General features: G+C 32.3%; 1 protein-coding gene across 1 annotated transcript in view; it reads left to right on the forward strand.

The window, feature by feature from the left end:
• Positions 1-13,186, forward strand: part of CSMD3 (CUB and Sushi multiple domains 3) — a 1,469,335-nt gene that overhangs the window by 198,101 nt on the left and 1,258,048 nt on the right. Inside the window, exon 3 of the mRNA XM_061439111.1 lies at positions 9,237-9,349. Within this exon, the coding sequence (XP_061295095.1) occupies positions 9,237-9,349 (113 nt within the window). The remainder of the gene's footprint in view (positions 1-9,236; positions 9,350-13,186) is intronic.

A 13,186-nucleotide genomic window follows, 5' to 3' on the forward strand; every position in this document is an offset into this window, starting at 1 on the left:
GCATGTGCTAGGCACTGTGCTAAATTTTCACAAGCATTATCCCACTTAATCTTCACAATATGACAATGGGATAACTCCTAGTATCACCTTATGTTTTCCCTAGTTTACTGGAATAAAGTAATTTACCCAATATTAAGTTACTCACAAGCCATAAAATATGTGTTGTCCAGTTGTATACTCTAGGATCCAGGTTCATGGTCACTAACTTCAACTGCTTCTTTTTAAAACCCTCAAACTTTGGAAATAAAATATTCATTAACAATTGCAGGTGTTTATGCAAGATGGGGACAATGTAAAATATATTTAAATGTCTAACAATGATTTATTGCCCAAAATAATTTCTCTGTACTTTTCTCAATGGTTCAAATGGACTGCCTTTGAAATGATGGTGACTTTATAGCTTTAAAAATAGATGACACAATATATTAAAAAAATGAGAAAGAGAGGACATTATAGAAATTTTACAGTACTTATAGCTGATAAAGAAGAAATTGAAAATTTTTGATAATGAATTTCATAGTTTCTGGATAAATGGTTGATCCTGAAGATATAATCTAAAGTCACTGGAAAGAATGTGTTTGATGTGAATGGAATGACTCTAGATATAGAGAGTTGAAGATATGCTCAAGCTATGTTTTTGACGGGAAAAAAACATTTACTCCATGGCATAGTGGCTTACACTCTTAATTCACATCCCCAGTCTTATGGAATTGTCTTCATTGACTAATAGGCTAATTTATTAGTCTAATAAATTATTAGACTTTATTAGACTAATAAAGTTTAATAGAGAGAATACTGTTGGCATAGAGAGGTATTCACGCAAGTGTTACAGGCACTTTGATTCAATGGAAAGAATAGAAAAGAGTAAAACTGAATGTTGATTGCCTGTTTTCTATCTATATCTTTGTTGTTCAAAGTCATATCTATATCCTAATTCCTACCCATCTGTATATATCTATATCCATTTCCATATCTAAATCTGTACCTAGCATATATTTCTAATATTGTGAATTTGTGTTTCTCATACATGATGCCTTTTTTGGGAATTTTATATTTGATAGAAGCTACCACTCATTCACTCTCAACAAATGATATAATCACTCAAATATTGCCTTGGCCATCTTTTCCTTTACTATTACAATTATTTTCATCTTGACATAACCATGAATTATGATGCTGTACTTCATGTACCCCAGTGTCAATAGGGTGTGCATGATTTATTCTCACAGAACAGTCATTAAAGATTTATTTGTCCTGTGGTTTTCCTTATCTCTGTTTCAGCCGAGAATTCCCTATATATTACCTGGATTATTTGTAAGAACGGTATAACCAAAGTAAAAGTGTAAGATGATTCAAATCCAAAAATCTTACTGTGAGTAATGAGAAATCACCATGGGAATGCTGGTTTTATCGTATAGTTTATCTTAGCCTCAGTATGCTGCTGAGTGCAGATGAAAGTACAATGAACTTTCAGTCATAGCACTAATGAAATTAACATTTAGTAGCTATTTCTTAGGCTCCAAAAAATACAACTGCCATTCATGTGAATTCTCTTACTTAAAAATCACAAAATTCTGGGATTTTGTTACATTACCAATTTTTAAATATAGGTGTCTCTCTCTCTTCCTCTTTTTTTAATATTTTTTAAATTTTATTTTATTTAACTTTACAATATTGTATTGGTTTTGCCATATATCAAAATGAATCTGCCACAGGTATACATGTGTTCCCCATCCTGAACCCTTCTCCCTCCTCCCTCCCCATACCATCCCTCTGGGTCTGTTTTCCCTCTATCTCACTATATGTAATAATATGCTAATAGCAATTTAATTAAAATCTGTGACTTTTATATTCTCTTAACTAGAGCAAGTTTGAAATATTGTAATCAGTTGATAGGAACTATATACATTTATATAGTCAATGTTTACATTTGACTTTAACTACATTTTAAAAGATAGCATAGATCTAATCATACTTCATACTCAAGTCTCCCAGAAATAATAAGATCTTACTGTTAAAAGTTGATAAATACATTTAGATAATGATACAGGTATCTTTATCCCCCAATCTTGATGTTTCAAAGGTTTCCTTCATACTAAGCTGCAAAATGGCATATTCATTGCCATTAATTAAAGAAAATTTTATACAAGCAGCCAATTATTTAAGAAGCCTATGCATTGACATTTTAATTGACTTTCTGGTAATTTAAATTTCTATCAGTTTTGCATAAATTACCAAATAATTATTTTAGTACTTTTCATTAGAGTCATGAAAACTTTATATATATAACTATAAAGTTAAATATAAATATAAAGTTAAAGTTAGTCATTTCATTCTCCCTGTTACTAACTCATTAAAGTATGAAATATCATTAATGTTTCTGAATCTTTTAAGAGGGAATGCTCAAATAATGTTTTCATCTAAAAGCAGTCATAAGAAGTGATAGGACTGCTTGCTTTAAGTGTGTGAATTTTAGAATATTCCACAGTTTCTGATGAGTGTTTTGCCTGGTAAGTAACAAAAGGCTAAAAAATGATTAGGGGTGCATGTGGGACTAGGAGAAATGTAGAACAGGGGTTATACCTTAGAAACTATTAAGAGTAAGATGAAAACCAACATGCTCTGCTGTTCTGTCAAATGAGAGAATTTAGTGGAACAATGGCTATAAAGTAGTTCATGACAAAACAGTCACCAAATACAAATGTGAAATAGAGGAACTGCTATGATTTTTTCATGAAACTAAATGTATTAAAGGGAAATTACTGTTCTTTTGGAGAAGGCAATGGCACCCCACTCCAGTACTCTTGCCTGGAAAACCCCATGGACGGAGGAGCCTGGTAGGCTGCAGTCCATGGGGTCACTAAGAGTCGGACACGACTGAGCGACTTCACTTTCACTTTTCACTTTCATGCATCGGAGGAGGAAATGGCAACCCACTCCAGTGTTCTTGCCTGGAGAATCCCAGGGACAGCGGTGCCCGGTGGGCTGCCGTCTATGGGGTCGCACAGAGTCGGACACAACTGAAGCGATTTAGCAGCAGCAGCAGCAGCAACTATTCTTTAATCTGAATTTACTTGCAGTTTTAAACATCAAGTTTATGGTGAGAGACAATATTGTTGTGATAGCATACCACAAAGTAGCTACGTAGTAAAATTAATATATTTCAACACTTAATTGGCCATTCCTCAAATTTTAACTTTTATAAAAAATCATATCTGAAGGAAACTTGAAAGAAAAAAAGTGAAAAGTGAAGTCACTCAGTCATGTCCGACTCTTTGCTACCCTGTGGACTGTAGCCTACCAGGCTTCTCTGTCCATGGGATTCTCCAAGCAAGAGAACTGGAGTGGATTACCATTTCCTTCTCCAGGGGATCTTCCCAACCCAGGGATGGAACCCGGGTCTCCTGCATTGGAGGCAGATGCTTTAACCTCTGAAATTCAAGGACTTAACCCTGACATATGTGTTTGCTAATCTTATTTAGTTTTCCTAATAGGGAAATATCTTTGCTAACCACTAATAATCTTTACCATAAAGGTATTAACATATACAGATGGTGATCCCCCATTACTTTGCTGGCATTTAATTTAATGACTTTATGATTATTATACAGTTTTTATCAGCCTCAACTACTTAAAGCTACTATGTGGGTAAAATCATGTTTTTATCTATTCCAAATATTTGTTAAGAAACTTATATGGGCACTGTGGAGAAAAAGATGAATTACATATTCATTTTGCCCTTATGGAAAAGTCATTTCCCCTATGGGAAAACCATAGGGAAATTGAAATAGACTGGAGTTGAGAGTTACGGGCCTATATCTTTGCTCCACTGCCTATCAGCTATCTTGATTTAAACAATTTACTGATCAATTCTGAGCTGTGATTTCTTCAGTTTCAATTCAGGGAAAACAAAACTACACTTTGGTATTCTTTTCAAAGGAACATAAAATGTCATTCACTATGTAACCTTATTATATAAAAATATGAAGGGAATATAATTGACAAAGCAATAAAACAATATATGAAAAACTTTCTCAAATATCTGAATTCCATGGAAAAATACACTTATCCATAAAATAGAATATACTTATAGTACATAGAAAATATATTTTATATATGCTTAAAATATATGTATAATAACACATATAATTCATAATTTATATTTGATACAAATCATATTCTCTTTACCTGAAAAGTGTTTTTAAATTACATAGTTATTTCCTAAAAGATGTTTCAAATATATTGACATAAAATATATAGTCTCCCTTTAACTCCTGATGTTAATAACATGATAAAAAATAACTCTGAATAAGAGTCTCTAGACCACTTGAATTTTTTTAACAATCGACATTTCTTTACAGTCTTATGATTCTTTAAAGCACTGTTCCAAGAACACAATTATTGGATTGAAAAGGAAAATATTATGAAGTTTTCACATTTCCTATCATTCCAGTTCATTAATTTAACCATGTAAGTTAGCCTCTTAACATGGAATGCTTTGCACAAAGCACTAGTGATAAACTCTTGAGTACCAAGTACTGCCTTCAGGAAGGTTTTGCCCAAGGAGAAAGAGAATGCATAATAACTAATCACACATAAATATTAAATTATAAAATGAAGTCTTGTAAAGAAAAGTAACTAATGGGATTCATAACTGAAAGTTTATTTTCAAATCAATCATGCAATCTATCACAGGAGGGAGTAAAACAAGGAAATCCTCATAATGGTACAACTATCCAGAAAATAAGTTTAAAAACACATATTTCCTCACTTACTGAAATGAAAAAGAAGACTAAGTCTCCCATTATGCAACATGCCACTACATGCTGAGTATTTAAAGATAATTTCAGAAAACTTGCTTTTCATAAATGCAAAAAAATCTTCAAATTGTTCTTCTCTATCATGGAAAATTTAATGATAAAGGTTCTAAATATTGTCTAAATTATTGGATTATTTAGTGTATCTGAAGATGAATAAAAATCTGACATTGCATGTAAAATAATGTGTGTATGTGCATTCGTACTTCAAATATTTACTATTTAGATTTAATTCATGTGCCAAGGACAATGGGACAATGAACAGGGTGTTCACTAAAAAATGGGACACAAAAACATGCAATAGTCTTGGACCTGGTTCTATTGTGAACTTGATCATGTTGTTTAATATATCCCAGTCCCTTTTGCCTTCTAATATGAGGATAAAATTGCATGTTTTACCTACAGAGAGAGTTTTAAAACACTATATTCAAATAAATGCTGCATCAATAGGTTCTGTATCTACTTCTTTTATATGATGTCACAGGGGTTTCTGTAACTTACAGTGGTCACTAGGTTCCATGGGACCTATATTTTCATTTGTATAATAAGTTAATATTTTAGCTACATTTAAAAATGCTTATTTCAAAGCCCAAAAAGAGAGCTATGCATTGTTTTCCTATTATTGATGCAACAAATTATTGTAAACTTAGTAGTCTAAGCAATAGAAAATCACTGTATTGCAGTCTGAAGAACTGAAGTTCAAAGTGAATTTAACTGGGTTGAACTCAAGGTGTCAGCAGGACTGCATTTCTTATGGAGACTCTAGGAGAAAATCTGTTCCTTAGCTTTTCCAGCTTGTAGAAGCTGCTTGTCCTTCTTTGGCTTGTGTGCCTGTTCTAGCTTCAGTCAGAAACTGCATCACTCAAAGCTCTGCTTTCACTGTCTCCTCTCCTACTCTCTCTTTGATCCTCCTACCTTCCTTTGATAAGGACACTTGTGAATACTTTGGCCCATCCAGATAACCTAGGATAATTTCCTATTATTAAAATTTTAACTTAATCCCATCTATAAAGTTCCTTTTGTCATATAAAGTGCCATATTTAAATATTCCAGGGATTAAAGTCCAAGCAATTTTGGAGTGCCATAATTCATAGTATAATATCATATATACCATCATAAAGCCTGACTATAAGGCAAAATATATTTTCAGACTTCTTTGTTGTTGCAAAATCATTTGCCTTTTGTTTTCCCTGTCAATCTTTCTTCCTTTTCTGAAAGATACTCTGAGCATTTAAAGTGTAGAATACTTTATTTTTACATCTTTAAACTAAGAAATAATGTTGAAAAACTATAGAAAATTAGTTAACAATTAATTACCAAATTACCCAGAAATTGTAGCACTACGTATATTCTCAAGAGAAATACACATAAATGCTTACAAAACATGTAATACATGTGTATGGTAATATTATTTAATAAAGACCCAACTGGATAAAAGAAGTCTACCAACAATAGAATGGATAAATAAAGTATATTCATAAAACGGAATCCTATATAGCAATGAAAGTTAAGTTCCATACCACTGCTACAATAATACAAAGGTAATGTTGAGTCAAAGAAGCCAGAGGCAAAATAATTATATGATTTCATTTAGATAAAAGATTTAAGACCCAGAAAACTGATTTGTTTCATCGGAAGTCAGGTACTGGTTGGTATCCTTGGGATGGAGATAGTACTGAGTCACAGGGAGCACAACTGATACTCAGTATTGCTTGCAGTGTTTTATTTCTTAATGTGAAACATGTATAATCAGTGATAATTTAGTAGCGTATATACTTCTGTCTTGTATAACCATATGTATGGATAGTGTAGTTCATTAAAGATATTTATTATCAAAAACAATATTATAATATTAGATTATAAAAGAATATTATTTTATAAAAGTATTAATCAAGTATATTCTGGTTTAAAATGATATATTGTTTTAAGAATGAGAATACCAAAAGCCTGAGGGTAAAAAGATGTTCCCGCCCAATTCTAATAAAAGAAAGTTGTAGATTTATTACTATTAAATAAAACAAATTTTAAGATCAACTCATTTCAGAAACAGAGTGACAACAAAATGTCTAGTTAACTGAGAAATATAATAATAATTTAAACTTACATATACCTAATAATGGAGCCCCCAAAGTATATTTTGAAATGGACATAGTTATAAAGAAAAATATAAAAACTTAAAGTCATATTGGGAGATTTAAGCATATCTCTTTCAGTGTCTAGTAACAGCATTTACAAATAGTACAGAGATGATCTGAATAAGATTAACAAATGTATCCAAAAGATATACTGAATACTGCAACTAGCCCCTGATATATACCTATTATGACAGGCAGAAAAATGATCTCAGAATAATGTTCCCTTGTGAATATGTTATGTCACAAGATGAAAGAAGCTTTAAAAATGCAATTAAGATTACAAATTTTATAATAGAAAGATATTTGAATTATCAATTTGGACACAAATCTAATTACATGAGCATCTAAAAGCAGAGAACTCTCCAACTATATGCAGAAGCGTCAGAAAACTTCCTCCACCTGGAGACAAAAGAGGGAGTGGCAGAAAGATGAGGTAGAAAGGGAAACTAAAGAATTTGAAGAATGAGAACCTGGACTTCCATTTCTCACTCTGGAGATGGATGAAGGTAGCCACCAACCAATAAATGCTCGCAATTTCTAAAAGCTGAGAATGACCCCAAGCCAACAGCCAGCAAGGAATGAGGTCCTTAGTTCTACAACTTCATGAAACTGACTTCTGGCACCAGCCCTCTGAATTTGGAAGTGGAAGCAGACATAACTTCAGAGTTTTCAGAAAGCAAAGCATCCAAGTTGACATCATGATTTCACCCTTGTGAAACTCTAAGCAGAGAATCAGTTAATTGACACCTACCTAGACACACGTAACTGTGAGATAATAATGTGTTAAGTATGTGTTAACTTGAATTAGGTGAACCAAAGGAATTTAATGTTACAGAGTAAAAAAAAAATTAATGGATTCAGTTTGAATTCAACATTATAACTGTCAAGTTTTTGTGTAGTATCAAAGAAGAGTAACCATTTTTACATGCAAAAGTTATTAGAACACTCTTCCCTTTTAAAACTAAATATCTAACTGAAATCACATTACTTCATACCCATCAAACAAATAACATATTGCAAAATATTCCATAAAGGAGCAGATATGATAATCTAGCCATTTTCCACTAATAGGCCAAATATTAAAGAGATTTTCAAAAATAGAGTACAATGTATTCTCATTTTTTGCTTTGGAGAAAGCTATTTAATATTAAGATATTACTTATGTCAATATGTAATGGGCTTATTCTGGATATTTTAAAATACAGTAATCAATGTACATTTTAAAATGTTTCTCAGTTTTAACTTAAATAGAATAAATATTGATAGATCAAACCCATATATCTCTGGGGTTCTTAGTACATTTTTATAGTAAATAAACCCAAGACAAACAAGAACTTATACTATTCAGAAATAAAAATGTATTGTAATTTCACTACAGACTAATCCTACCTATATAACGTTGGGCAAAAATAGCAAGTATATTAAAAAATAGTATAATTCCATTGCATAAAATTTTCAATTGTTACTCTTATATTAAGAATAAAAAATGGGAATGTGATAGAAAAGGCAATTCATAGAAAAAAATTTTAATAATTTATCTTCATTAGTTTTAGAAAAATTACATTCCATGAATGTGCTTTTTCTTATTTTTAATTTTTCTTTTCTGGCTTATAAAGTGTCAATTATAAATTACTTTTTAAATAATTGAGCTTATAATTATATGCAATAAATTATTAGCAAAATAACTAGTAAATTATGGGCAAAATATCAGACAAATATTTGTTATGCAAAATTATGAATTATTAACCAAAAATAATTTGCAACTATTAGCTTTAACAGAGCCTCCTAGGTACTGTTAAAATAAAGTCACTTTTCATTTGTGGACATTTCAGTTTCATAGTCTCATATTTAGATCACATTTCTTCTTTCAATATCAAATTTCTCTAAATACTTCCCACTCTTTATATATATTTTAAACAATCGGGAAAATGATCTGACAAAAATGTCTTCTAAATGTTGTTAAAATCAACAATTAAAATGCACACAGAAAATCCATAGCCTTATAACTTATTTCCCAAAGTCTGAATCGATCAATATCCTAATGTAAATGATATGTTTAGTAGATATGATAAACAGTAATAATACACACATAAATATGTTTATATATATTTATAGTAATTACTTTATGTAAATGACATGTTCAAATCAACATGTCATAAATTAATTCACACCACACACACACTTATACAAAACTTGGGGATTTGATAAAAATGACTTTTAATACTCTTTCAGTTCTATTAGGTAAAATGTCTATAACTAACAGTTAATTCCATTTATGTTTTAGGTTAACAGGATTCCATCTGCCACCACCAGTAACAAGTACGAAATCTGTATTCTCACTACGTTTGACCAGTGATTTTGCAGTTAGTGCTCATGGATTTAAAGTATACTATGAAGGTAAGTGATGGTAATATAAAAAGACCATTGCCAACTTAATGTAACAAAACCAAAATTCTCCAGGTTGAAAATAGAAGAAAAATCACCAGGACAGAAGATATAGCTCATCATGTTATATCAAATCCTATACCAAGATTCACCTTCTCGATAATCATCAATACATAATAAAAAGTTACACTTAGTAAGCTTTAATGCTTCATTGAATGTGCCTAGACAGACAAAATGTTTTCCCTTAAATCTTAGGAGATGAAACCATGGCATCATTATAGGTTTTAACTTTAATGAAAGAGAAGAAAATGTGTCAGTGAAAGGAAACTAGACCTAATTTGAGATTCAGGCATAACAGACTCCACCCTATTCTCTGTATTTTGCCTACCTGCCATAAAATAAACTGGTAATTTGGGTTCTCCACAAGTTAGAATGAATAGAAAAGTCCATTAAGAGTCAAGAGTTGACATTTTTCATTTTAAACCAGTCTTTCCAGTTCCACAGATCCATAATTCCTTAATCAGAAAGAGGAAAACAAAGAAAACTTCAAAAAAAATTGAAGTTTGAGGCCACTAATAATCTTTATATTTCTTTATCCCACATAGTGTGCATACTCATGTTTCACGATACAAATATTTGTTGATAATGGGATGATACCACAGGCTCTGATGATGGTGTTAGAAATGCATAGAATCTACATTATTTTCTCTTTTTGAAATGAAAAAAAAAATTCTGAAGGCAAAAATAAACTTTTCTCATGTATGTGCACGTGCTCAGTTATGTTCAACTCTTTGCAAACCCCATGGACCAAAGCCCATCAGGTTCCTCTGTCCATGGGATTATCCAGGTGAGAATATTGGAGTGGGTTGCCATTTCCTCCTCCAGGAATGTGTTCTCAAGGGTTTATATATTGAGGTCATGTAGTTGTAATTTCTTCTGTGATTTGACAATAAAATTTCACATAGTTTAGGGAAGGTATCTTTTTTACCCATAAGAATAGCATGACAAAATTCAGCTCACCTCCCCAGGACCACATAACCAGAATATACCACAGTAAATCTAGCATCATGGTAAAAGATATACAAATACAGTAGCAAGGGTAGTTACTTTTTAAAGCACATAGTAATTAAAAATATAATATGTTTAAAGGGCACACTAGCAAAAAAAAATCATATATAAAATAGATTGATTTAGTATAAAGGTTAATAGCTTGCATGGGGAGGGGGGAGTTTTAAGGTAAGAATTTCATCTAGTGCTTTCACCCTAGGGAAAAAAGTACTCTCTAGCAAACAATTAAGGAAAAATGTTTTATCTTTTTGATGCACTAAATAATGCCATATCACAGTAGTTGTGAAGACAATTTTATACCTAATATATTTCTGAACTGTCTTTCTCTACCAGGGGAGAATGCATTCCATGACTTAATTCCTACATTGTAATAGTAATAATCATTATTTTTGAAGGTGCTTTCACAATAGCTGAATACTTTTATCTTGGCAACTTAATTCACACTTTGAAACACTATAAAACAAAGGTTTAATTTTAAGTGTAATTTTGGCAATATTGAAGAAGCTAGTAATACAATAAAAAGGCTCCATAATAGAGAACTCGAACTCGGCTCATCAAAGTATAAAGATAGTTTATTCTTTCAGCAAGTACTAAGTATACTGAAATTGTAGGAACTTGGAAGATGAATTAGAATGTTGTCATACTTTCTGGTTTGACTATCAAATTTCTTTTTTTTTTTAATTTTATTTTTAAACTTTACAATATTGTATTGGTTTTGCCAAATATTCAAATGAATCCACCACAGGTATACATGTGTTCCCCATCCTGAACCCTCCTCCCTCCCCATACCATCCCTCTGGGTCATCCCAGTGCACCAGCCCCAAGCATTCAGTATCGTGCATCAAACCTGGACTGGCGACTCGTTTCATATATGATATTATATGTATTTCAATGCCATTCTCCCAAATCATCCCACCCTCTCCCTCTCCCACAGAGTCCAAAAGACTGTTCTATACATCAGTGTCTCTTTTGCTGTCTTGTATACAGGGTTATTGTTACCATCTTTCTAAATTCCATATATATGCGTTAGTATACTGTATTGGTGTTTTTCTTTCTGGCTTACTTCACTCTGTATAATAGGCTCCAGTCTCATCCACCTCATTAGAACTGATTCTAATGTATTCTTTTTAATGGCTGAGTAATACTCCATTGTGTATATGTACCATAGCTTTCTTATCCATTCATCTGCTGATGGGCATCTAGGTTGCTTCCATGTCCTGGCTATTATAAACAGTGCTGTGATGAACATTGGGGTATACGTGTCTCTTTCAATTCTGGTTTCCTCAGTGTGTATGCCCAGCAGTGGGATTGCTGGATCATAAGGCAGTTCTATTTCCAGTTTTTTAAGGAATCTCCACACTGTTCTCCATAACAGACCCATCACAAGCACGGAAATTGAAACTGTAATCAAAAATCTTCCAGCAAACAAAAGCCCAGGTCCAGACGGCTTCACAGCTGAATTCTATCAAAAATTTAGAGAAGAGCTAATACCTATCCTACTCAAACTCTTCCAGAAAATTGCAGAGGAAGGTAAATTTCCAAACTCATTCTACAAGGCCACCATCACCCTAATACCAAAACCTGACAAAGATTCCACAAAAAAAGAAAACTATAGGCCAATATCACTGATGAACATAGATGCAAAAATCCTTAACAAAATTCTAGCAATCAGAATCCAACAACACATTAAAAAAATCATACACCATGACCAAGTGGGCTTTATCCCAGGGACACAAGGATTCTTCAATATCCACAAATCAGTGTAATATACCACATTAACAAATTGAAAAATAAAAACCATTTGATTATCTCAAAGATGCAGAGAAAGCCTTTGACAAAATTCAACATCCACTTATGATAAAAACTCTCCAGAAAGCAGGAATAGAAGGAACATACCTCAACATAATAAAAGCAATATATGACAAACCCACAGCAAACATTATCCTCAATGGTGAAAAATTGAAAGCATTTCCTCTAAAGTCAGGAACAAGACAAGGGTGCCCACTTTCACCATTACTACTCAACATAGTTTTGGAAGTTTTGGCCACAGCAATCAGAGCAGAAAAAGAAATAAAAGGAATCCAAATTGGAAAAGAAGAAGGAAAACTCTCACTGTTTGCAGATGACATGATCCTCTACATAGAAAACCCTAAAGACTCCACCAGAAAATTACTAGAACTAATCAATGATTATAGTAAAGTTTCAGGATATAAAATCAACACACAGAAATCCCTTGCATTCCTATACACCAATAATGAGAAAACAGAAAGAGAAATTAAGGAAACAATTCCATTCACCATTGCAATGGAAAGAATAAAATACTTAGGAATATATCTGACTATCAAGTTTCATGAAATAGTCTTAAAAATATTTTCATAGCTCTCTGTTGTTTCTACATATACAGCATTAAATTTCTGTCTTTTCTGCCTCAGTAAAAATGGATTCATATTTCTTCATGACATTTAAATGTATGCATGGGAGATCCTGACTTAAAATATTAATATATTGTACTAGGCAACCAAGTAGTATTGAAGGATTGGTTATCAAACTGCAGAACATCATCAGGTATTGATTTGTGATGGGAATCTTCTACCATGTAATATTAGTTTTCTGTGGCTACCATAGAAAACTGTAGCTAAAAATCCTGGTGGTCTCTGCTAGTCCTCTGCTCATAGTTTCATATGGCTGAAATAAAAATGTCAGCCGATTACGCCCTTATCAGAATGCACTGGAAAGTACCTATTGCTCACAGTTTCTAGAGGCCTCTCTCTTCTTTGCATG

The sequence above is a fragment of the Bos javanicus genome, chromosome 14 (genome assembly GCF_032452875.1).
Source record: "Bos javanicus breed banteng chromosome 14, ARS-OSU_banteng_1.0, whole genome shotgun sequence".
NCBI lineage: Eukaryota > Metazoa > Chordata > Mammalia > Artiodactyla > Bovidae > Bos > Bos javanicus.